At 40.5% G+C, this 27,222-nt stretch overlaps 2 protein-coding genes across 14 annotated transcripts in view; one reads left to right on the forward strand and one right to left on the reverse strand.

Moving 5' to 3' along the window:
• Positions 1-23,134, reverse strand: part of anks1aa (ankyrin repeat and sterile alpha motif domain containing 1Aa) — a 67,659-nt gene extending 44,525 nt beyond the window's left edge. For 6 of the 8 annotated variants that reach the window (XM_088995469.1, XM_088995448.1, XM_088995455.1 and 3 more), the window contains exons 1-4: positions 22,965-23,134; positions 7,306-7,386; positions 6,978-7,134; positions 4,983-5,045 (exon numbers count right to left, since the gene is read on the reverse strand). In XM_088995469.1, coding sequence (XP_088851595.1) covers positions 4,983-5,045; positions 6,978-7,134; positions 7,306-7,386; positions 22,965-23,134 — 471 coding nt within the window. The remainder of the gene's footprint in view (positions 1-4,982; positions 5,046-6,977; positions 7,135-7,305; positions 7,387-22,964) is intronic. The other 2 variants (XM_088995501.1, XM_088995477.1) reach the window with 1 other exon arrangement.
• Positions 23,135-23,139: 5 nt separating this feature from the next.
• taf11 (TAF11 RNA polymerase II, TATA box binding protein (TBP)-associated factor) lies at positions 23,140-27,133 on the forward strand. 6 transcript variants are annotated; one of them, XM_088995531.1, is made up of 6 exons: positions 23,140-23,551; positions 24,777-25,003; positions 25,097-25,218; positions 25,294-25,381; positions 26,550-26,646; positions 26,721-27,133. In XM_088995531.1, exons 1-6 carry the CDS (start codon positions 23,140-23,142, stop codon positions 26,849-26,851), a joined length of 1,077 nt encoding a protein of 358 aa, XP_088851657.1. In that variant the 3' UTR covers positions 26,852-27,133. The 6 variants fall into 6 exon arrangements, with proteins under 6 accessions (XP_088851657.1, XP_088851665.1, XP_088851673.1 ...); XM_088995539.1 differs by having other exon boundaries at positions 24,792-25,003; XM_088995547.1 differs by lacking the exon at positions 23,140-23,551 and adding an exon at positions 24,263-24,329 and having other exon boundaries at positions 24,792-25,003.
• Positions 27,134-27,222: the final 89 nt, after the last annotated feature.

Raw genomic sequence — 27,222 nt, forward strand, 5'->3', positions numbered from 1 at the left:
CTAAATGTACCCGGAAGGCTTGTGTTATAAACAGAGTGGAGAAATGGGTGTGTCAGATAAGGCTGGAGAGTATGGCCGGTCACTGAACAGATAAGCCCCCAGACCTAGCCCATTTACGCATGCACGCATGACAACACACGATGGCTGGGTTTTGTGCTGTGTGGCCTCAGAACACCATTTGACAAATCAAAAAATATGTTCTCAGGTGTGGGATCACAGCCTAATTCCTGAGCATGAGGTCAGGACAAATACTAGCTAGCTACCTATCTATTAGTTGTCTCGCCATCTATTAGCAAGCTAGCTTTCTATATTTTGAGTTATTCTGGGTTAAGTGAATGCTTCCGCGTCTGGCTGCCGCTTCTCACCCACAGAAAAACTTATCCTGTGACTGTAAAGTGACCTTGACAGTTTTGAAAGGCGCTTATAAATGAAATAGTATTATTATTACTATTATTAATATTATTATTATTACTAGCGAAGCAGGTAACCCATTGGACATACTATGATCATGACTGGCGTAATCTTGACGTGGAAGACAGTGAAAGGACAGTTGATCTTAAACTTGCACCATGTGACCAATTAATGTGTACCCAAAAAAGTCAGACATTCGAGGTAATGTGCAAGTGGCAGATGCCTTGCAGCCTCACTGAGAGCAAGATATTAAAATTCAAGTGGAACAAGCAGACTTCCTGGACAGAGCATGTTGATATGGAAGCCGATTTGTCAAGGCACTGCACAGCAAAAAACATCATCCTGATTGAGTCGTCGGTGCACATCAAACAAAAATCATAAACTCTTCATCTTGTTATTTTTATTGCTTATAGATCATATCTGTCAAGAAATATCTGACCATGAAGCTTGCTGCGTCTCTTCAATATTGTGCCACCGTGAGTCTTTGGTACAGAGAGAAGCAAAGACGTTGTGGTTCCCGCAACCTGCGGCCCCAGAGACGATAACGGGGTCTGACGAGCGACCTCTGTCACGTGACGAACTGGCTGGCGGCACAGCGAGGTTACGTCACCACAGCTCCCAGTGGTGGCAGAGGAGTCATGTACTTCAGCAGCTGTTGCTGCTTGTGCACCAAGAGGCTGTGTGTGCCAGGGTCTCATCTGTCCGTGGCCACAATGAAATAATGCTCTTCCTCATATGAAGAGGACATTCATCGACAGCAGGTTTTAAGCACATTTAGTGCTCTTTGGGTTTTCAAGTGGGCCGAAAAATGAAAATGGACTCATTTTGAACAATTGTATTAAGTTCATCCTGTCTACTTGATATCTAATTTAAAACATTCTTTTCTTACAGTGGATATTAGGTGTTCAATTAGAAACACCACATGAAAAAGGCACGTCACAACAACATCCGTGACACTCTGACGAAGGCGGAAGTATACGCCGAAACATGTCAACTAATGGAACACCTAATATACACTGTGTGTAAGAAATGAATCTGTTTGAAATCATTCTGAACAGATTTGATGATACCCAGTATTGCACGTTTTTTTGAGTGGGAACTATAATGATGGTTTTTTTTTTTTCTTTTAAATTTGGACACTGTCACACATTCCGAAGTAAATAGGCCAAGAAGTCTTGGGGCGAGGTAAATCTCTTCCTGACGCAAACTATGGACTGGACTATAACTCCCTTTTATGTTCATAGCTCTTGGGACTGATTGGGATGTGCCCTGTCAACACAACTAAAACAAAAGCCTCTTACATTTTCAGACAGCCTGGTGTTATAACACAATTTATGACATTCTAGTACCTTGATAGTAATACTAACTCCACCACCACCCCTCAAATGCCAGTACTAAAAATTATGTTACAGTCTTTTAAGCTAAAAATATTGGTTCGGCAGCGGGACCGATACTTGGTGCAACACTCATAGAGCCAGTTTTACATTTCAAATGTGATGTTCTCAGATATGCATGCATGGTCAGAGGAATTCCTCATAATATATATTCAATTAGACAAGTGACCTACATAGCGATATGAAGATGAGAGAGATATGAGAGGTACTGTGACATGAGACCGAGGAGACCGATGGCCACAATGTTTCACTGGAACTATTATTACTATTATCCTGCATTTCACAAAAAAAAAGAATGACAATAGCAATTAATTAATTCACCAACAGTTATGTGTCGAATATGATTTTTGTTGGAATGGAAGAATTTCCTAAGGAACAATAAATGTTCTTTGGCAATGACAGTCAGGCAGTCTTCAGATATTTGATCATTGATGCAAATAAGCATTGATGGCAGTGTCAGTGGAGCATGAATGGAAACATATTACACTCCCTTTTAAATGCACATAAAAACAGTGCACATTGCTTCGAAATGTATCTAACTACCAGATTATTTGAATAGGGCGGCAGTTCGGTATTTTACGCGTGCACTTCCCAGTGCAGAGGTCAAGAGTTCGAATTTGGCTCTCGCCTTTCAATTGTGGAGTTAGCATATTCTCCTTTTGCCTATGTGGGGGTTCTCCATGCCCTCCAGTATTTCACATCCTAAAAACATGACAGGTGCAATTGGGTTAGGTAGGTACTGCCCCTTTGACAAGCCATTGGATCCTTCACAGATTAACATTGAAGTGTAACATCCAATATTCAGATATTTGGTACTGCTGGTCCATGATGACACACAAACGGTTTCACTCCAGATGGGAACATTTTTCAATAACTGAGGTCGACCACCCTTCCTTTCAAGATCCAGCACACACCTGGCTCCTTCTCTAGAATGGGTCATTTCCCTCCAGTGTATGGCCAATGACAATGTTACCATGACAACAGCATGCCTTGTCCTCTCCTTAGCAGCCTTATGAGCACCACGTGGGAGGTGGGGCCAATCCACCCATTTCCACACTCCACACAGACAAGTGTGCCATGGAAATCTCCGTTTGATGTTGATGCAAATCGATGGTGACACTGAACACTATCCATCCTCCTCCTCACTGCAAGTAGAATCCCGTCACCCCTACACATGATGCCATCAACCAATTATAAAGCACCTTAGTATTTTATTTATTTATAACAATGACTCAATGATTCAGCCACGTAAATAGGTAGTACCCTCATCAAACTCCCACGACGTGCCTACTCAGGCGGCATGCATAGCCACAAGTCAAATAGATAAAACAGAAATGGAAGACGGTAAATTGCTAAACGAAACTGCATCGTGCTAGAGAGGAAAAATCATCCTTTCCCATTCAAACACTAAAAGGATTAGTTGACCATGTCCGAAAATAGTGTGCGGCTTTATCTACAGGCCTTTGTGGGCTTCCAGCGATGCCTGCTCCGAACACAATTAATGTTAGGCTGACATGTTTGCACTGCTGCACAGGAAAGGGGGAGTTACTGTCAGAGTCGACAGGTGAATGCAAATAATGAATGCGGGTAATGGGTGTCCCTCTTTAAATGGTTGCAGGTAATGGGTGTTCCTCTATAAATGATTATAATATTATTTAATGCGGAAAAAGGCCAGAGTAGCTCTGTGCTTTGTGACACTACCACTTGAGTTCCGGTGTTCATAAATGATTATTTTAATATATGAGTGCGCAATCACTCATATTTGGAAGAGACGATCATCGCCCTTATGTTCTGACATAGACATAAAACACTTCAAGAATCACAATCATAACTTTTGAAGTGTGTGCAATGGTGTGCCAGTCATAACACCTCCAGCGTTGTGCCAGCAATACCATGACTATGAACTATTGTTTAGAGGGCAGTGTATTTATAGTTGCTTTTAGAGTTCATATGTATAGCTTGTGTTAGAACTAGTTATATACACATCCTGAAAACATCCAATGTTATTTCATTTCTACTTATTCTTATCAGTTAGTCTATATAGTATGTATGTAGTTTAGTTATTTGTATATGTTAGTTTAGTATATATGTACTTGGCTCAGTTAAAACCTTAAGCTATCTTTTCAGTCTAATATAATATTCATGATTGTATCTAGCAGATGATAGGTCCTTCTCAAAGTGACATCACTCCTGTTGTCTATATCTGCTTGAGACACGCTCTCCCTCCCGCTCTTGCTCTCTCTCTCTCTCTCTCTCTCTCTCTCTCTCTCTCTCTCTCTCTCTCTCTCTCTCTCTCTCTCTCTCTCTCTCTCTCTCTCTCTCTCTCTCTCTCTCTCTCTCTCTCTCTCTCTCTCTCTCTCTCTTTGGCTTTCTTCCCTCTCCCGTGAAGAACATTTTCTAGCTGCCTTATAAATAAATATTATTATTTTTTATATCACCTTGCTTCCTGCTGATTGAATATTTAGACTACACAAATGAAGAACTGAACCAGGATAAGAACAAGATTTCACCTGATACCTTCAATGCCATCTTATTTGTTTAATGTTATGCATGGTGTTTATTATTTTATTTTATGTTAACTGTTTTGCTCAGTACTTTGTTAAAACTGCAGCTGTTATGAAAGTGCTACATACAGTATGTAAATCAGGATATATTGTATGGTATCTTAGCATTGACTTTAGTTTAGTTCATCGCAATTAGTGAGATGCCAGTGAAAAACAGTAACTGCATATCAAATTAAGATACAATGCAAAACAGCTAGTGTATTGTCATGGAGTTGGTCAATTAATTAATGTTTATCCCTGTCAATTAATATTTACCTTTGTGCCTTCAAAGTAATTCAAAAAATGTGTTTCATGTTGTTTACAGCAACGTAATTCGTTGACTCATTCCATCTCATCTCCCAAAAATCTCTATAAAATTAAATATAAATTTCTTCAAAATAAGGCAGGTCGTTTCTCTCACATGCAAGAGTTGTTGTCAAATTGCACAAGCAGCTTAATAAAAATGTGACTGCGAACACGGGTGAGCAAGTGATCCACTGACAGAGCAAAAAGCATCCCTGAGGTTCTGTGACAAAGTGGCCCTCAAAGCAGCAGCAGCAAACCCACAGCAAGGCAACAGCAGCAAAGCAGACACAAACTCAAAGGAAATATTGTAGCAGCACAGTGTACACACCTTGGCATTAATATAAGGGTCAAAAGGCCCGCCGCGTTTGAACTCTTTATGGTCTACAGAGCTCTGAGAGGGAGGAAAAAAAGATAGGCTGATGGTTTTGGTTTAGACAAGAAATGAACACATGAATGATTACCATGACTAAATGTGAGAAAACAACAGTGATGTGTTAATGACCAATCAGATGTCATGATTAGTCCCGGAGAATTGACCCACAATGAGGATAATATTATGATCTATATTTTTTAACTGAAAATATTTGATGTCAGCTAACAGTATAGAGTTCAGAGTGGGTCATTTCTGCATGTCCAAAACAGGCCTGTCTACAGTGAGTGGCTTATCAAAAATTGTTAACAAAGTTAGCGTAAACCAGCACTTCTCACTTCTCACTGGGCATAAAGCACGTCCAAGTAGCAGAGTATCAGTATCAAGTGTGAGTCGTGATGCTGAGAAAGTGCACACAATTCAATATTTTTAGAAACATTCATTTTGTGCATCACACGTGCAGAGCATAGGTAGAAATTGACACAATGACCACTCAAATGACTTATTTGTTGAAAAGTTTGACGGAGGGTTAATGGCCCAAACGTATCCAACAAATGGCTTGTGGGCCAAATCCAGCTAAAAATAGTTTAATCAAGTACGCAAGAATAATATGAAAGTGAAAAAAATCCCATTGTGGATTTTGTTATTTTCTAACTGTGTATGAGCCTACATATTTATATAAGATGACTGACTGGTGGTTGGATGAGTAAACCAAGGGTGGGTATGGAAGCTAACAATATGTTGCAGGGAATGTTCGGTTGGTTAATGTAATGTTATTTTGGCAAGGGCAAGGCCGATGGTGACAAATCTCGAGCACATTAAAGATAATGTTGATCGACCACTTCCTTGTCATCAATTAAATGGCTTGCCACAAGACATAATTCATGATGTGGTTGCACAGGTCGTTTTTGGCACACATTGTGACTGAAGGGTGTTGAGTTCATCTTGCGGCGCCCGTTCTGCTTACTGTTCTGCAAAAAAGGAATCCTTGCTGTTGTAAGTCAATGTTAATCAAACATCTTCAAGATCAAAGATATTAGTTTGGTGAAACAATTTATTTATGTATTTTTAATGAATGTTTAATGTATAGGGTTTATCCATTTACCACGAATAACAGATTATTTCTTATTTAAAAATATATGTATTAAAAAAAGCATCACAGTGTACACGTTTTGTTGTGCCTATAAATGTAAAAAATAGACATCTTAGACACAATCTTGTCTTGAAATCAAGTTCAAATTAAGGACACTACGTATTTGCGCTGACATTGAATTACATGGAGCCTATGGCTATCGTCAGCCATTAAGCAAAAGTTCCATATCAACTCATTTACCCCATGAGATGAGCAGAAGCACCTGTTGTTTAAGGCAAACGGTGGCAGGCTTTTTATTTTCTGAACCTACATTTGCCACCCCTGCTTGTTTCCCTGTTCTTAAAGAATAATCAATGAGCATTTCTGATATCACCAAATGAAATATCAAGCAGTTAACTGTTAAAAATATCAATATCCGTAAAACAAGAGCCAATTCAAAGAAATGGGACTTTTTTCTGGTTGAGATTTTACAGGTGATTGAGTGGGGGGGGGGGGGCATAATATGAATGGGTATGTCTTATAAATATGATTTTATGGTGTAGGCAGGTGATCATATTCTTTTGTCTTTATTAAAGCATATATTCATATTTATTCATTTATTCATATTTGCTCTGTTTTTCATAATGACATGTAAATCAACAAAAGAAAAAAACACAAAGTAAATATTATCTACAGGATGTTAATCATGCTAAGATTTTACTGGCCCAGTACACTTGACATCAAATTAGACAGAATGGGGCACCCCTGCTCTTGCCAAAGAGTATGACTGTTTTTGAAACATCTCATTGTACTGAGAATAGCTGACCTGCCCTAAAAACTACACCGACACACACCGGTACAATATAAATCCAGGGCCCAACCTGTTCGTTGAGTTTGGGGTGGGAGGGTCCTTGGTGGACGAGCAACCTGACAATGTGCTCGTCTCCTTTCCACGCGGCCAGGTGCAAAGGGTAGCAGCCCTTGTTGTCGGCAATGTTGGTCAAGGCCTCATTTCGTAGGAGCAATTCCACCACTTCACTGACAGTTAAAGAAGGGATACTGTAAGTCTGGTTTTAAAATAGCAATAATAAATACAGACTACATTGCAAACGGTTCATCAATAGCTTTATCGTCCCACCGGGACTGGTTTGTAGTGCGGAGAGACCTCGTGGAATGTGGAAGCCAAATAGATATGGCTACAGCCACTACCTGTGTCCATTTAAGGCAGCATGATGGAGCGGGCTGTATCCGGTGCTGTCCACACAATTCACATTGGGACCTCTCCAGATGCTGGTCGAAAAAAAAGAGAGCAAAAATAAGTACACAAACGAAAATCTAAAGACTTACTTTATTGTGATGTGAAGTCACAGTTATTTCCATTATATTTGAACAGCCACTGTATCTTCAATCAAAAATCACGTTGATGTTGAAGAGTGACGAAAGCATGACCATAGACTATATTTGTCAAAACATTTTACAATCAGACAATGATAGAGATTAGACAGAATAAGAAGTTATCATATTTAAAAGTTTCATGCCGTTATATGCTTAGCCAACATGTGAGACTGAATACACAATGACTGTCATATCTCTGACAGACATATACATAGAATAGACCAACCATTGGAGCTTAAATCTGAACATTCATGGTGGGAGGTGGGTGCAACCTCCCTCTCCATCAAGTTGAGCTGAGAAGCACAGACAGGCTGCAGTTTTCAACAAGGAAGGAAAATCACCAAGTTACTGCAGCTGAAATCAGCTCATCAAATCTAGTTGACGGTAATTTTGTTATTCCCAGCCTTTTCCCTATACACAAAATACATTTATGTTGCACCACCAACTACGAAAAGCACTGAAATACCACAGAGGTAAAATTTAGGACATCTCAAACACAAATCTCCGACACATTAGCTGCACTCAGCTTTCAACAGACGCTGGTTTATTTCTTTTAACTTGCAAAGTGCAATGATCTTGGAGACGACCAAGTGGGTGAATAAAAAGCAAGAAAGATAGACCAGAGAAGCCAAAGAATGTCTGGTGTAATGAAGTGCCTGAGCGGGGATGCAAAGCACTCTGAAAGACCAAGCAGCGCTAAATAATAAATCATGAGATTCGAAAATACAGGCACTAGTGAACCAAATAGCTAAGTCACATTCTTTGCTTTAGAAATAAATGAATGTATAATTCAAGTACCTTTTCATATTTACATTGCTATTTTCAATGCTACAGGCGTGTGAATGTTTAGAACAAAGGACACACCATTGAAATAAAACACTACGGGAAATGAAAGTCTATGTAACACATGGCTCACTGCTACTTCGGTGGTCTTATGAGAAATCATGCTCATTTTTATTTCTATATTAGTGCAATAGTAAATAAGGTGAAGAGAAAGAGACAATGATTGTGACTCACATTCAGACCCGCCTGCACCGAAGCCAGGTTGAATTAACCCTTCGTTCACGACACCATCATGAATATAACGTTGCTCAACACACTTATCTCTTTTCCTGATGCAGTCATAGCTATCTGAGGCATCCTTCCACAACATATATCCCTCATACTAGTTATTAGCAATGTGTAATTATACGGCCACTGCTGTGGATCTGTGGCTCATGGAACAATAAACTTGACACAGAGGAGTCAAAGACATGCAACCCTTTCCAAGTCACATACTGCTTATTCCCCCCAGCACATCCTTAGAATTTGATTAATCACAAGATGCAGCCAAGAGGATGCATTAAAAAAGCAGAATGTGTGAGGAGGAATTGCTTAAATGTGAGGAAAAACTGGCCGTTTCTCAGTTTCCATAAGTAAGTGAAGGAAGCTATGATCATGCCTGATATCAAAACCAACATGTTTCCTTTTCGTTCCTCTTGCAATCAGCAATGACATGTCAGGGACCGACATGAATGTCCCCGACACACTAAGGCCTCAGGCTACTCCAGGGGGTGGGCAAACCCAATGCGGGCCGCATTGGGTTCTAAAATTTGACAGAGGGGCCGGGCCAGGAGCATTTGGAGGGAGTGTTTGGGCCGGAAATACTCCAAACAAGTTATGTCCATAATTTATAAAATCACTTCAAATGACTTCGACTGAGCGTATTTTACAAAGATTCCACAGCATATAGCTATAGTTTACGTTTTAAGACTTGCGCTGAATATATGAAGTCTTGTTTTCGAGTTGATGACGATCCCCATGTGACGTCACGTTTGGACCGCCCCTGACCGAGAAAGCGACATACAATGCATTTTGGGTACTTTGTTTGGTCTGAAAACTTCGTGTTAATCCGTGTTGATCCGTGTTGATGGCGAAATTAGAAGGAAAACACATAAATAACGCCATGGTGAATCGTTGTGTGTTGCACCAAGACAACTACAGTAAAGTCTCGTTATATCGATATCGGATATATCGATAGTCCCGGTTATATCGATACTATTTCTATGCACGCACGGAGAAAATTACATGCAAACAGGGTCGGATATATCGATAGTCCCGGTTATATCGATATTTTTTCGGACTCCCTTGAATATCGATATAACGAGACTTTACTGTATTTGATATTCGCTGACACAAATTCCCAGCTGACAAATCAGCCCATTTCCAACGGCGCTTGGGCGCCATCTTCTGCTTTTTCTGGGTGCTACATTGCTGTCATTGACGGCTCGAATTGATATGGGAGGACTCCTAGAATCAATTGCAAACATTTATGCTTTCCTCTTCAGAAGAACAAGAACAAGAAAACATCTTCTCCGAATCTGAAGCCATTGTTTTGATTCTCGAGCAAGGCAAGACGTCTTGGCGTGACGTCACGAACAGAGGGGTGGGACCTTCTGAAACTGACCATTTCTGGATTCATTTTGAAGTCATTTTTATTGGTGTTTTTCATTTAACTAAAAATATCAGCCTGCCTGATTTGGGTATTTTAGATGCTATAAAACGTTTTTCTGATGTCAGTGGGAAACAAAAACAAAAAATGGTGCCGGTTGTCCTTTAAATGTAGTATGTACAAACCTCATAGCACAGTAAGAACACTACAACCCAATTTATTAACTGTTTCAAATGTGAAAAATATCCCTGATCAGTTAATAAATTTGTCTCAAGGAATATGCAAGATATGGCATTTACAGACTATTTCGCAGATACTTGGAGGAGGAAATGGAAATAGATTAAAATAACATATGCACTGTGATTTATCAAGATTGCGTCTGTTTTTAAGTTTCCATCGAAGGGGCAAAGTTAAAGAAATCAACATTTATTGAAAAATGGAATCACTTTCAACATTCAAAACATATTATTACACAACGAAATATTCAAGCTCAATAATACCTACTTGTGTTAAATTCCGCCAAATCATAGATGGTTTGTCCTGACCGCGCGCTCAACAAACTCCTCACTGACGCTCTCGCCTTCACGCGCTAACAATACACGTGTACCGTCGCCGAGCACACAAACATAGACTACCTGCAGTTGAAATTTGCATACTCGGCTCGGCAGCCAATCAGAAGCCTGCTTCTTTCTTCCGGACTTTCGCAAGCGTTACAAAGTCGTGCAATTGCATGTCATTTTCCAAAATAGATGCACAGAACCTCAAACTAGAAGAAAGATTCAAAAGAAGCTAACAACATATGTGACGCTACAAAACGTAAATTTACATTAAACCGTGACTGTAAAGTGTACGTGAGACTTATGAAAGGGGCTTAGTGGCTCGTAGGAATCAATGCAAACGTTGCATTGTGCACCACCTTGACAATCGACTACTGTAGCAAAATTTACAGCCATGCGCATTTGCCGTAAATTAAGCAAGGTAGCATTTGTAGTTGGTGCATTCTTGATTTAAAAAAAAAATTTATACTTTGTGACAATGTTTCTTAATGGGATTGGTCTCATTTTGCTTCAAGTTGGGAAAAATGGGGCAGGCAACTTTTCAGTTATCTGCCCTGTTGTTCGCTAGCTTTTTGTCATGAGTTTTAGACACTGTTTGTACTATAATTTGGGCAAGTTCGGCGGGCCGGATTGAAAAGCCTAACGGGCCGTATGTGGCCCGCGGGCCGTAGTTTGCCCATGTCTGGGCTACTCCATAAATACCTTATAGACCGTGGCCCAACTGGGCCATGAGAACTTTCATGAATGATATGATGGAATCAACATATTCATGCAATTTACATGTGAATAAATAAAGTATACAGAAGAATTTTGAAAAATAATTTGAAGCAAATAGGACAATGATGCTAAATATGAAAAAAAAAATCAGGTTTACTGTATAAACACTATCATTTACCATATTGCGGTGTTAAACACACTAAACTGCAGTTCAGTTATCACAGCTCCAGTCTAATTGCAGGGTTTTAATGTGTGACCATAACTCGGTCGACTGTCAGTTTAGCACACTGTTTTGCGTGTTTTCTTGCTATTTTTTTCCTAAGTCTGACCAGGCAAAATGTGTTTTATGATACCCCGTCACCCCCAAAATCCTTCATTATGCGACAATTTGGAAAGACGCTAAAAGCACACTGCTTTACGAAGACCGTTCAGAAACTGAGAACGTTATTCAAATGTGCCTAACAAAACAGAGCCCATCAGGCAGTACATAGAAGGATTCAGCTAAAGCATTAGCTGCTGATTAGAGGTTATGTTCAGAAATTAATGTGAACAGAATGCATTCTGCCATCGGCAGTACACTAGAAAGAAAAAGCATCAGCTTAATAACTGCGTTTAAGGACCCCCCACCCCTCACCCGCCTCTCAACCAGGATCCGGCGTCATATTGTAGTCAATTGTACACTGGTGTTTTAATGCGCCTTTGAGCTGGGTAAATCCTTTCTGTAGAAGCCCAAAGCTGGTTGTCAACCCTATCATTCTTCTGCTTCCATTTCGAATAATTTCCAATGGTAGTATAATGATTTACGCAGCTGGTATTCTCTATTTAAATTATTATATTTCTTAAGTGTAAAAAATACTTAGAAGGGTAGAATCAACGTAGGGGGGTTTGTAATGACTGATTAGAGCCCACTCACCCCCAAAGGCAATCTCTACTATGCGGAAATTCACCTAACTCAGGGAATTATAGAACATACCACCCATGAAACGGGAGGGAATACTATTTCTCATTATGCTGGGCCACCACAACGCAGCTCATTGTGGCTACACTGGGATGCCACTCGAAAAGGCTTAATGTTGGACCCTGCGTTTGCAGTCCTCGTGCGCGCCAATGACACGTTTGCGTGGCCACTGAACACATCACAAGCAGAACTGGAGACAGAAACCGACTTTTGGTTTCTGTCCTAGATAAAAGAATTACGTAACAGCTTATGTCAGGGGGAAAAAAGCTCATAAACACATTAACAAAAAATAAACAGAGCAGCAACAAGGAGAGGAGAAGTTAACGAAATCTGGCAGAGTGCAGAAAGCATTACCAGATAAAGGCAAGAGTTCCTGCCTGAGCATCAAGCACACATTTAGTACAACTTTGACTTTATTGCACTGATGGTCTCACGAATGAACATTGATAGCTTCTTTCCAGACACTGTGGTTTAATTGTGAGGGTCTCATTCAAGGCTTAGTCGGGTTTAGAAGATGGAGACTTTTATTTGTTCCACATTGGAGAAATTTGCAATCTACAGCGGCAAAAATGAAGGGGCAGGGGTGAAAGTTAACAAAGAAAAATGAAGTAGTGCATCCACCACATAATGTTTAAATAAAAAAAGTTGACAATGGAAAACAAAAATCTGACATTTATATATTAACCTATATTTCATGATTGTTATTTATAGATTACATTTCCCCCAAAATGAATTGCATATTTTTACACTGTAATTTTGAATTACAGTAAAGTCTCGTTATATCGATATCGGTTATATCGATAGTACCGCTTATTACGATACTATTTTCATTTCCCTTGCACATTTCTAGTCTTTTTATGTATAATTAGTACCGTTTAGTACGATACCCGGTTATTACGATAATCCGGTTATTACGGTGCTCCTTTTCATCCCCCGCCGGCCATTTTTGTTGTTTATATCGATATATCCGTCGCGCCATTGGTCAACTTGGTCACGTGTCTTGTTACGTCAGCCGCCATCGGTCGCGCCATTGGTCGACTTGGTCACATGAGCCGCCATCGGTCGCGCTATTGGTCGACTTGGCCGTGTGACTTTGTCACGTGACACGCCATCGGTCGCGCCATTGGTCAACTTGGTCACGTGTCTTGGTTACGTGTCACGCCATCAGTCGCGCCATTGGTCGACTTGGTCAGGTGACTTGGTTATGTGCCCAGCACCCGTGTAGCAGAGCCATTTTCATTTTCAGACGCTAGCTCATGTGTAGCAGACGAGATTGAAGTGTTTGTGTTAAAAGGTAAAAATGGGAAGCAGAAGAAGATTGATGACTTTTTTAAATTGTATACATAATACAGTAAGATGTAAGCGTTGCAGTTTCCCTGTTGTGTTATGTACATGCCCACTGTACTGTATATGAATGCAATCGTTTTTTGCAACAATGTTTCTTGTTTTGTCTGCTGAAACGCGATGATTTTGAAAATTATTTACATTCCATACTGTGTATTAAAGGACAGCCGATGTCACTTTTTATTCAAATGCAAATAAAAATGACTTCACGCCAAGACGTCTTGCATTGCTTGTGAATCCAAACAATGGCATCAGATTCGGATAATATGCTTTCTTGTTACACATCCAGTTATGAATATGTTTCAAATACACTGTAGTTCTGAAGATTAAAGCATACATGTTTACAATCATTAAAAAATTATATGTGCCATTTTGAGGCAACATTGGGGGAACATCTCTCACCCAAAAAAAAGGGAGCTAATGGCCAGCTCCGTTTCTTATATGGCGCTTGGCTGCCCTCTTTTGGCGGCTTTTGTTTAATGCAGTTCGGCGCAGGATCGGATATATCGATAGTCCCGGTTATATCGATATTTTTTCGGACTCCCTTGAATATCGATATAACGAGACTTTACTGTAGTACCACTTTTGGCTGAGTCAAGTTACACAACATGAATCAAGGAATTGATGGCATAGACCCGAAGTAAGCATGCAGACTGAGGTGATCTCATAAAAGAGTTTCAGACAATATGTACGATCAACACTATCTCACTATTGACAACTGCACCCTGTTCCTCTCCTCTCACTGTCACAACCATGGTGTCCTTTTTAATAATCTCCTCTTTCAACCAACACATCACGCAAATCACCAAAATCGCATTCTTCCACCTCAAAAATATTTCTCGTCTCCGCCCTTCATTTTTCTTTCAATGTCACTCAAACCCTAATCCACGCCTTCATCCCTCCCTCCTTGACTGCTGCAGTAGCATCCTTTACGGTACAAACTCTTCAATAAACTACAATACATCCACAATGCTGCCGCCTATCTACTCACCTATACCTGCAGTCATGATCACATCATCCCATCCTTAAAAACCTCCACTGGCTCCCTGGTCCCCAGCATATTCAGTTTAAACTACTCCTACACACCTATAAAGCCCTTCACAATCAGGCCCGCTCCTAACTTTCTGATCTTCTTCACCAATACACTCCTTCCCGAAATCTCTGTTCCTCAAACACAAACCTCCTTGATATCCCCGTGGCCAGACTCAAAAGCTGGGGGGACTGAGCCTTCTCTATATGCGCCCCCACCCTATGGTACGCTCTATCACAACACATCAGAATCAGAAACCCTTTATTCATCCCACAATGGGAAAATTCACAGTCCACAGCAGCAATTTCAAAGGGGATGATGTGGGGGGGGGGGTCGGGTGAAAGGATAGAAAACAAGATATTCTAAGCATAGCAAAATAAAAATGTCAACTGTATACTGTAAATGTGAAAAACCGTTTCATAAAAAACTGTAAATAGTGCAAGTATCAAGAAAGGCATATTGATATATGTAGCTGTATTGCATCACCCCATATTTACAGTACAAGTGTGCAGTTTTTTTTTTTTTTTTTTTTTAATTTTCACAAGTGATTATTGAGAATTGCGAAGAAATCCGTAACTGTACCGACCTCCAATCCTTTAAATCGGCCCTTAAAAATGTACCTGTCTCGCAATGCTTTTAAAATATTTTAGTCTCTTCTACCCATGCTTCCTTTTCAATCCATTTTGATGTCAATTACCGTATGAATGCTTTTCTTCAGGTGTACATTTTATTTTGCATTTTAAGGTCTTGTAAAGTGTCTTTTAGTGTGATGAAGAGCACTTTCAAATAATTTTGTTTATATTATTATTATTATTATTATTATTATTATTATTATTATTATTATTATTATTATTACTATTATTATTTTAAGACACAGTTATTGGTTTTGTGTAGTTTCATAGCGTAAAAAAATTCATGGAAGCTTTTATACATTGACCAACTGGTCGTGGGTGTCACTGCCGTGTCATTGCTGAGAGTTGTCATGCTACATTGTGCCATGAAAGCCACGTTAGCAGAGAGACAGCACTGTCACAATTTTACATCACATTTTTCATTTATTGCAGGGTTCACAATAATTTAGAGTGGCCAGTCGGTTAAGCCACAACACCTTATCTGCTCAGCATTTTGGTGAAGTGGCCAGGAATAAACGTGGCGCCGGACAATCCACTGTCATCCTCTTAATACGGCTCACAACCAACGTAGGAGAGAAATATGGTTTAAATCCCATAGCTCGGCGGTGGGGAAAACACAAGACACAATTTTGATTGGAAGCGTTTGGTTGTGTGTGTGTGTGTGTGTGTGTGTGTGTGTGTGTGTGTGTGTGTGTGTGTGTGTGTGTGTGTGTGTGTGTGTGTGTGTGTGTGTGTGTGTGTGTGTGTGTGTGTGTGTGTGTGTGTGTGTGTGCGTGTGTGTGTGTGTGTGTGTGTGATCGCACACAGGGAAATTCATGGGAAGTGAGGAAGAAATTCTTCTTTGAAAAGGCCACACTAATCCTTAATTTCCCTGAGGGAATATCAACGGGATGAAACTCGTGTCCGAAAGAGATTCTGAGGGCTGTAATTCCATGCTGTATAAAGCTTGATTTTAAAGCGAGTATAGATAATATTTCCCTCCTGTCCTTTCCATGAGCCTGCTGATGATAGTCAAATGCTGGCATGTTGCATTAAAGTTGGATGAAATATAAATCCCCACTGTTCTTCTTAAATCCTTGATTATTTGTGTTTAAATATCAGACATACTATACGACTGTCAAATTTGGATTGATAATCTGCACCATCCTAACTGTTCCAATCAGTACAAAAGGATGACCAGTTCAATTTAAACATAGCGGCAGCATGGTGGACGACTGGTGAACAGGTTGGCCTCACAGTACACAGGTGCTCGGTTTGATTTCCATAGTGGAATGGGCATGCTAGAGTGGTTTTTCTCCTGGTACTCCACATTACAAAAGCATGCATGGCAGGTAAATATAAAACTCAAAACTGGTATGAGCATTAACACAAATGGTTGTTTGTCAATGTGCGCCCTGCGGTGGGCTAGCAAACAGTTCAGTGAGCTTCCTGTCTACTGCTCAAAGACAGCTGAGATAGGCTTTGAAGTCTGCATTCCACCCTGCAAGGGAACCGCATAAACCAAAGTTCAGTGTGAAAAGCACTTAATTATACCACAGACACTGAAGCACCTGCTTGGTAATCTGCTCCATTAAACCCTTCATATCTTTTATAAAACAATATAGTGTATGAAAATATTTGACAAAAGGCAGACGAAATACACGTTTTCTTGTTGAAAGAGATAAAACTCAAACAGTATAATTCCTCAGTAGCGATATTTAAAAGTTTGTGAGCAAATTACGTAACAGTTGTATGACAATGATGATGAGTCCTCGAGATGTCTGTGACATATACTTCCGCAAACGACGAGATGGATTTGTGATGTCATGGTCTGCCCATTTACAGTTTAGAGCGAGATTTTCTTGAAAGACATCTGAACTCGAAGTCCAAAAGAATGACTCATGAAAATGTAACACAGCAGAGAAAAACAGCAGCATGCCGACTATATTCATTCTGCTGATGCTTACAGAGAGACGTCTATCACCTCCAAAGAGTTTTTTACAGATACTTTTGCTGTTATGGGACCGAAAAAGACCCCACCGTGTTCAGCCGATGAAGACACTAAACAAAATTACAGTCGAGGAGAAGAAGGAGCTCATTGAGAAACATGAACGAGGTGAGCCATCAACGACCATCACACATGTAAATAAAGTGACTTATTATACAGTGTACTGTATTTCTTTCATTACAATACAATAGAACATTTATTATACATAGAATAAAGTATGTTGTGTGTAGTTTTAAGGCTTATTTAGTTGAAAATTATATTTTATGGAGACCTGGGAACGAATTATTCTCATTTTAATGGTTTCCTATGGGAAATTAATTTTTGGGACACACACTTTTCGCCTTACACACTCTGTCGGGAACCAATTAAGTTTGTAAGCCAAGGATCCACTGTATTTATATCTGGGACTGCCATCTGCATGTTACATTGTTTAACTCCTGGAAATAAGATAATGACATTTCAAAATCGAAAGTGTTAATGCAGGGGTCGGGAACCTTTTTGACTACGAGAACCATAAAAGTAAAATATTTAGAAATGTTTTTCAGTGAGAGCCACACGCACGCACGCGCACATACAAACGCTCGCGCGCGCACATACGACCGTTCGCGCACGCACATATAAACGCTCGCACGCGCACATACAAACGCTCGCGTGCGCGCACGTATGTGTGCGGCCACTTTTCAACAAAATATCAGAATGTATTATTTAAAATAACTTTGTGATAGTACTCACCGTTAACATGAATGGTTTTCCGTTCCTCGTGATTGGTAAAAATCCAGGCAAACGATCGGAATGAAACTCAATTTGCCGGTCCAGAGGCGAAGTTACTGCTAGCGAGCCTGCACACGGCTCATAAGCTTCCACACTTGCTATCTGCAATTTACTTCTCGCAGAAGTATGTTGATGCTAACGTTAACATGGGGCTTGTTAAAATGTCACTGACATTCGACTCTTTCATCGATGGTATTGTTTCATTGCAAATTAGAATCAGAACATTTTCTCTCCTCTAATGCTCCGGTGCATTCACGCTCAAGTGCACTAATTGGGTGTGAAGTGCACTCGTTGGGCATTTCCCTGTTTCAACATGACGGCCACTATCATCCAATCAAAATTGCTCTTTCCGCCAACTCCAGCCCCAACGGGAAATGAACGCCGAAAAAAACGACAATATGTATTTAGTTTTATCGGCGAGCCATATGCAATCATCAAAAGAGCCATATATGGCTCGCGAGCCATAGGTTCCCGACCCCTGTCAGTTAATGGTTTGATGCAATGCAGATTTGACGATCGTTGCTATCTTAATTTAGTATGTTAAGACCACTTGCTTCAAAGTGGTGACATATTTATCGTGAAATATAATGACATGTCATCATGCCCTATGAACATCTCTATTGGACGGTCTGACATAACAGTTGATAGTTTATACATTGTTTATGGGATACCAAATTATCTATATCGGGATATAAGATTTGTTCTATTCATGCAAAATATTATAATACCCTATGACGAAAATGAAAACGACCATACAGCAGCACGACTGTAGGTTCAGTTGTGGCCCGGTTAGTTCACAGGCTATAGAGGGGGACATAAACACATCGTGCAATACTGCATGTTGCATTTCACAGACCATGTGTGGTCACAGGAGATGTTAATTAAGTAGAGGTGGCCACAGATTAAGAAGGCAGCCATCAGAAAGCCTGCAGTACAACTAAGAAGATTGCAACAGGGAAAGGTGACTTGTAGAAGAAAGGCTAGCCAGAAAAAAAACAAATCCCAGCGCATATTCTAGCTGCCATTTCCTCAAACATTGAATGTGCGACTTTGAAGTGGTTTGTTTAAATTTAATGACTTATGTTGGTACATCGATGAGAAAGTTTCTTCAGCGAACTTTGCTGACGAAGCCTCTTGGATAGGAGGCGAAACGTCCGAAACCTTCAAATTTGGACAGATGACGGCTGAAGAAACCTTCTCATCGATGGACCACTCCTGTACGACTGAGAGCTTACACAGACTTATGTTGGTACATGCAACATTGTTGCAAGTTATTGTTTGGTACAAAAATTTTATTTAAAATCATCTATTTCTGCATAAGCCAAATCATTGTTTTCTGTATTATATTTTATATATAATGCATATTCTCTGAGGTTTCAATTAAGTGTGCCTTATTAGTAAACCTGAGGATGCCTAATTCCAGAAAGGTATTAATTCACTTCTTTTGGATGGAAAAGTTAATGTGAAAAGTGAGCCTCTTGCTAAGAAAATAATTTGTTTCCTGTTTGTATAACAAACTCAAGTCTAATGTACTCTTTCATTCACCAGACCAGCAACATCCTATGTTTAGGAGACAACATGACAGGTTTTGTAATTTCATATCACAGAAGATATATGAATGAATATGCAGGGTTTTTTTAATTAGCTGATAATGAATTGAAGCATCTTATATTGCCGTGGGAAAATCTATTTATTTCATTTGAACATAAAATGTAATTTCTTTAGATGCATGTTAAATACCACATCATTGCAAATTGCAACACTCATATGTGTTTCCCAATATCGTGAAGTCTTTGTTCTTGGCGTCAGCGTGTTTATACAACACCACCACAAAATTTGTCTCCCATCACTTTTCAGCAATCAAGCCTACGATCTACGAGTTAAGAACATGGATGCAACCACTTTCAGCTCCTATTTCACACATATGAGGAATATATCACTGTTCAGAGGTGTCTTGTTCTCACACTACACAAACATGTGCCACAAACGTCTCACGCTGTGCACCTCACTCCAAACTCAGATCCTTCTGCAATGCTAACATGGCAGTGTAAGATTTCCCAGTGGCCCATGTTGAACCAGATACAGTGTCTCTAAGTTCAGAGGTTAGACTTGATGCAATGAAAGTGTCAAGGCTGCTACCCCGCAGCTAAAAACCAACTTCAGAATGAGACATTGCACGGGAGTACTGTAGCATAACGTGGACCTTAAAGTTTGCGTGATTTCTATGTGCTATGGTGAAAGAGTAACAAGATTTTGCCTTGGCAGGGTGTGCACTGACACACCACTCTGGCTACCTTCAAACTGCTCAGATATGTGCACACACTCATCTCAAGAAACATACTATGTATGGCACATTTTTTTTTCTAAAATAAAATAAAATAAAATAAAATAAAGGTGACTTCAGTCTGACACCTCAGATCTTTCTACGGACGAGTATGATATAGCAGACCTCATGGTTGGGAAGCATCTGGTGGAGGGCCCAGACAAAATTCAAATGCAAACCAAATCATTATAATTCTTATGAAAGGTGACCCTACAAGCCAATAAACAATGTGAATCGAGAGAATATTTTGCAGCTGGTCCGGTCTTAAAATATGGCGGACTCGTCTTGGCCAACGGGGAGTCTAATGAGGAGATCACTCTAAATAGGTGGTCCAGTTCCAGCTAAATGAGAGCTCGGTTTTCTTTGTAAGGCCAAAACAGGCGAGAAGCCCCTGTGCCAAATGGTTTTATATGAATATTACAAGCTATCCGGCAAGGCTTTGTCAGCTGGACAAAGGGTGCGACTGTGAAGCTACAAGACAAGCCCACAATCTGGCTAAGTCCTAAGGGTATCTGTCCAGATCTTCCAGAATTCCTCAGTTAATTTCCCCCTCAATGGACACAGGGTTTGTTTTTCTTGCCAGGTATTTTATCTTAGCTCCAGCACACTCAGAACCAACAAAGTGGACCAGAACATGGAGTGGGGGTCTTGTAGACCTCTGAGAAACACACAGACAATGTATGATATTTAATTTGTTGATCAATTCATTGATTGGAATTTTGCTACTTGAGGAGTTATTGTCACCAGTCCTAATGAGTTTGTGCGTAGACCGAGTGTTAAGAAACGGTTTTCACACTAACATGTTGAAAGATATCTAAGTGGAAAAATGTCATATCCTACATAATTAAATTAATTCATAAACTGAGTTGAACACCATTTTCTCATGTAAAGTGATTTGGATAGTAGTTGCATGTTATGGCTTGCTACATATGGGATAAAACTTGAAATAGTTCCACACGAAGATGGATTTCAAGGATGTGCAATCATGTTGTTGTCAGATGCAATAACAAGGGGTTTGTCTGATAGACTTTGTTGTCATTGTGATGGAAATGCATTGGAGACATTGTTATGATGGCATTGTTGCTTTAAATAGGTTGCACCACGTGTAGCCGATTCTAAGCCATGACCTTGCAACTCTAAGCAGGCCTGTCCACCTCGTTTTGATTTTAATGGGGCAAATGTTTAGGGTCGGGGCATCATTAAACTCGCTGGGGTCGGTGCCTGTCCCATGGCAACCGCTGGGGTGAGGCCTCCTGGGAAAGCTGACATTCCGCAGAGCCTAGCTGCACAACTGCGTGCTTGTAACAACACTGCAGGTCTTGACATGCGCCCCATTCCAAAGCAAGAACACCAAAAGCGAGTGGAAACACACATCAGAGTGCATTAAATGATAATAATGCATACGGTGTGCACGAAATATCCAAACTTTCATGATTTACAGCAGGAGGGTCAAAGTCATTTTTTGCCGCGGGCCACATTGTAGTTATGATTTCCTCTCGAGGGCCGTTAAGAATTTGGGGAACCCATCAGAATGATTAAATCCCTTCAAATATTACATATAGAGCACACAGCAAATTAATGAATAACTCGTTTTCAAATCTGAAGTCAAGAATAATGACTTTTATTGTGGTTGACATCCAAAAATATGACATTTTGGCTCAGATTTTAGCAATCATCATGGAATTTAACAAGTTTGATTTGCTTTCGCGCGCCGAAAAAAATGATGTGGCGGGCCGGATTTGGCCTGCGGGCCTTGACTTTGACACCTGTGATTTACAGTAACACTTGAGATCAAGTTGGGAAGGATGCTTTGACTAAGAGATGTTCATCCGGATTTGAGGATGATGAGGCATCGTAGCCAAGATCACTTTGAGTGGGCTGATGATATTAGGGAGTGAATGAAAGACTCACGTATAGAACAAGTTGAGGTTGTGCATGCTGATTTTGGCTCACCTATTTTCAGGTCATGGAAAGAACCTGGCAAAAACAATCAGCCTCATATGATCACAAAACTGGATAAACCAATTGTGATAAAAATGTCATCCATTAAGGGCAGTATGCCAAGCATTCATATGCGAGAATCCTGGCAGGCAAGCAGACTTCAGATGGCATGTACTGACTTGATGCACAATAATCAAGTCAGTACTCGAAATAACCATAATTACATTCTGGACGAAGACAAAATCACGAAGATGCTGGCTAAAACCTCATCAAATGTTTACTTCACCTAGGACTTCCCCCTTCTTGTGACCTCTGCCACAACGGTTCCAAGCAGCTGAATTCAGTCCACACGCACATGCGCACACCTACACGTACCCGCGCGCTCACAAACACCCACGCACACACGCGCGCGCACACACTTTCATCACACATTTGAAGGGTTAGATGAAAGTTGGGCTGTTCTGCAAGTTCACATTCAATCACGCCCGGCCGTCCTGTTTCACAGCACGTACTGCTTTATAATATAAAGATAATAAAAAGATGCTTGGTAGCCTGCCAGCGGCGTTACACCACCACTGGCTTGGAGCTAACAAAGAAGCATGCGCTGGGCTGGCTTGGACAAAATGTTTCCTTTGTATACAAATCATAATTCTTATTATAATACATTAGCAGACGTGATTAGTCTACACAATAAAACGGAGTAGGCCTGGGTAATATGTGACTGAGAAACCCTGCAAGTCTCATTCCGTTTACAGCGCCTGCTTCCCTCCGTTGAAGCCTACCTGAGCAGACTGGAGAGCGGATGCGAGGAGGCAGCGTGGCCGCCGCTGTTGCCGCTTCCGCCAGTTCCATACCCGGTGCCAGCCGACGGTCGTTTCCCGGATAAAAGCTTCTCCACCGCGGCCAGGTTTCCCGTACGCGCCGCTTCGAGGAGCTCCTGCTCCTTCCCCATTGTGGATGCCTTTAAAAAATCCCAAGGGAGAAAGATGGGCTTTTCTTGTGAAATTCCTCCCCGACAGCCCTCCTTTCCCCCCGATCTCGAGTTCGTATTCCTTAATTGCGCAGAAACAAAAAGCTGCCTTGCACCGCTTATCTATTCGTACGCCCGCTGCAAGGCGTTCCTGCTGGTGCCGAAAAGGGGGAAAAGTTTTGCTGAGGCGCACGGCACCACCATGGAGCAAACTTCCTTTGGCCAGTCCCCTGAGTAGCGTCCGTCACTTCCTCGAATCTGCTCCCACTTGCTGCATCTCCAAGCCGAGCCCCCAGCAGGCAGACAGACAAACGCGCACAGCCCAAGACACCGTACCACACACACCCTCTCAGTGCTGCTCAAAGCTCGATACTGGAGATTTTGGTCATACGGAGTCAAGTAGGCACAGAGACTGACCGAATCCCGTGTTGGTGATGTTCAATTTAACGATCAACAGTATTGTCAAACAATAACAAGAACGCCATTCCTGTTATCCTCTGTCACCTTTTTGTATGTTTGTTCGAACCAGTCAAATTGCCTCCGTGGGTGTGAACTAGAATGTTTCACAACAGCTCATCAGGTGACAGTTAGTGAACGGTCAGTCTGCAGCGTCGACTGATGTTACGTCTGTGTAAGCTCTCAGTCGTACAGGAGTGGTCCATCGATGAAAATGTATTTTCCTTTTCATCGTTCGGCTGATGTTAGTTTAATCATAACGTTTTGTTTACAAAAACGAATAAAACAGGGCCGCCATCTTTGCTGATAATACTGTATTAGTGTCGCCTTTTTGAAAAAGTGTTCTAGTATATTGTCAATTTAAATCCTAGATCATTGCAATTGTATTCGATTTTTGTTTCGTCGTGTTTGATTAAGCCTACGAAGAGTACATATAGTGATTACTTTGCAATGTTTTACGCTACCATCGATGCATTCAAATGTAAGAAGTATCTTTTCAAAAAAGCAACAAAATCACGAGCCAATGACAATTTAAAACAAGTTTCAAATAATTTTAGGCGTGTATTATCAATAAAGCGTCGGCAAAATGAGGCCTTGTTAAAAATTAGGATGTTAATAAAGGTTTTGGATCGGTAAACGGATGTTAAAAATTAGTTTGTCAATAAAGGTTTTAGATCTGTAACCGGAACTGACGTGGACAGCAGCAAGTTGCCTGATTACTGTAAGGTTTCTTTTGTTCCGGAAAAAAACAAAAGATGCATGATTAGAAAATAAATGATTACTTTATAAGGGTTTTTTATTTTAGGCCGTACTTTTGTTTTAAGCCGTGTTTACCTAATTGTAACCAGTTAAGAGATAGTTTGTTAGCTTAGCTGCTATTTTCTTGACACCCGACTCAAGCAAATGTAAGCGACGATTACTTGAGCCACCATACAAACTGCTCGCGTTTAAACAGAAACTTAACGTGGTTTGAAATGTTTCAGCTGTGGGCCAGTACTGTTCTACCCTATAACGAGTGTTTACCGTAATGTTAGCAATATTGAAAATGTGCGTCGCTGCCACGCTCAATTTATAAATTACATTCGTGTTTATTGACTTGCATAAGATCGGTCAAATGTAAATAGTGGCAGTCATGGACAGATAGACGAACGATTGTTAATTGTTGCAGAATTTGACCCTGCAGAGTTTGAAGCTGGCGGTCATCGTGGATGGGTGATAATGGCGGACCCTGCACGGATCAAAACCGAGGTCACAATTGAGAGCCAAGCAGCCGCCCAAGATGAGAAGCCTGAAGCGAAGGCGACCGAGGACGCAACGTCCCATGCCCCAGAAAAGCACGCCGACGAACTTAATGAGTCTTCTTTGCAAGCCCAGCAGAAACAGGACGATGCATCTGTAAGTAAAGTTTAAGACAACATAATTAGATGACGAGCTCTTCAGAGATATATCCAATATGTATCCAATATTTTGTTTTCTTTTGGTGGGAAGGAGCCAGCAGCAGCAGAAGATGAAGAAGAAGGGACTTCTGCTTCTAAAAGACTGAAAGTGGAACCAGAAAAGAAAAAGGAGAAGAAACAAAAGGTTGATGAGGACGAAATACAAAAAATGCAGTAAGATATTTTCAACCAAACGCAAGCAATATTCAAAATATTTCCAATAATACTTTTCCAACATTGTTTTTGAAGGGTTTTGGTGTCATCTTTCTCTGAAGACCAGCTGAATCGTTATGAAATGTACAGGCGTTCTGCCTTCCCGAAAGCAGCTATTAAGAGGGTATGTAGTTTCAAACTTTTGTTTAGTGCAGTTTCCAAAACATTAATGAGCAAAGAAACCACAATCTCATGGCACATCACTAAATAATGCTAATAATGTAAACTAATAATTACCTTCATGTGAAGTATGAGGCTTTTTTGTTAAATACAAAGCTGATAAACCACACTTGCAGGAAGCCAGGCCTTATGTTGTTTGAACTGGCCCAGGTAGATTCATTGTACATTACAAATATTCATAGTTCCAAATCATAAGGTGTAGTTTGGCATTATCGTCTGGCACACCTCTCATGACACACTAAGTTGTTGGATCACAGTGGTTAGGAATGACTGAGTATAAGTGTATGAAATAACGTCTGCCCGGACGCCTGGGGTGCAACTTTCCGTCGGGCGTACAACTTACAAAATGTCCCCGCCCGGGTGGCCAACAACTTCTTCAAGAAAAAAAAAAACAAAATATTTTTTTTATTCAAATCAAATGTTTCCTTTATTCAATAAAGCAAATGTTTGAACAAAGATTTCTAAATCGGAATAAATTATTCAGATTTAGAAATCTCCGTACGGTCTGGAATTTCAGTTTGTTTATCAATTTGCATACTCTGCACGGCAGCCAATCAGAAGCCTGCTTCTTGATTCCGGACTTTCCCGAGCGTTATAAGGTTGTGCATTTGCATATCATTTTCCAAAGTAGATGCATAGAACCTCAGCCACAGAAGATTCAAAAGAAGCTAACAATTTATGGCGCTACAAAACGTAAACGTACATTATCCCGTGACTATGAGAAATTAAATGTATTATTATTAAAAGCATCATGGAAAGAGGAGTTCACGTGCCTTGTAGCAGACAACGCAACGCAAACATTGCATTGTGCACCATGACGAACAGTGTATGGACAAACAACAACTGGAGCAAAATCATCAACAAGGGATATTTACCATAAATTAAGCAAGGGAGCATTTGTGCAGGGTACATCCTTAATTAAAAAAATCATTTACACTTTGCAACAATGTTTTTTTTTTTTTTGATTAGTCGTCTTATTGTGTTTCAAGTTGTGAAAAATGGGGCAGGCAACTTTTCAGAGTTGTCTGCCTGGGTGTTCGCTAACTTTTTGTCATGAGTTTCAGACACTGAGTATAACCTGAATATTTTGTTGTTGTTTTTAAATTTTCTAGCTGATCCAGTCCATAACAGGATCCTCGGTTTCCCAAAATGTGGTGATCGCCATGTCTGGTATCTCAAAAGTTTTTGCTGGGGAAATAGTTGAGGAAGGTAAGAGTGAAAACACAGTCAGGTTCCCCGTTAATAAATGTATAACACATAGAAAATCATTTTGGTTTTCACAGCGCTGGATGTTTGTGAAAAGTGGGGAGACACGCCACCTCTTCAGCCCAAACACATGAGGGAGGCAGTGAGGAGACTAAAGAGCCGCCATCAGATTCCCAACACCAAGTACAAAAACATTCTGTTTCACTGAGGTTTGCAGCCTCAAATAACATGTCGATGACGACCAAACTGGCTGGACTACGAAATTTGCTTCAAGGAAATCTTGTGCCTGTCATTAAACTACGTACTTGCGTGCTGAGACAACCTCAAGATCACTGCATACTGCTGAAGAAGCTTTGATGAGCACAATCAAGGACTTTGAAACGGAAGCAGCATCCCTCGTTCTTCTCTGTCAGTTTAAATGCTCGATGCAACGTTCAGTTCAATTGATCAAGTATGGTTGTAAATACAGTCAATTTTATTATTGACAATAGCATTGCGGGTTGGCCTTTTTTCTAAATATTGAAAATATGAATTCATTGGATTCAATGAACTAATGTTCAGGCTCCTGTCTGTTGGTGA

The sequence above is a fragment of the Hippocampus bargibanti genome, linkage group LG01 (assembly GCF_051943395.1).
Source record: "Hippocampus bargibanti isolate YZ-2025 linkage group LG01, ASM5194339v1, whole genome shotgun sequence".
Classification (NCBI taxonomy): domain Eukaryota; kingdom Metazoa; phylum Chordata; class Actinopteri; order Syngnathiformes; family Syngnathidae; genus Hippocampus; species Hippocampus bargibanti.

What these genes read in the sequence shown, in the direction of transcription:
- taf11 (XM_088995531.1), top strand. Translation starts at nt 23,140, where the DNA reads ATGCCTTTAAAAAATCCCAAGGGAGAAAGATGGGCTTTTCTTGTGAAA. An exon ending in AGAAACAGGACGATGCATCT is followed by an intron (nt 25,004 to 25,096) that starts GTAAGTAAAGTT and finishes TTTGGTGGGAAG; the next exon opens with GAGCCAGCAGCAGCAGAAGA. An exon ending in CGAAAGCAGCTATTAAGAGG is followed by an intron (nt 25,382 to 26,549) that starts GTATGTAGTTTC and finishes TAAATTTTCTAG; the next exon opens with CTGATCCAGTCCATAACAGG.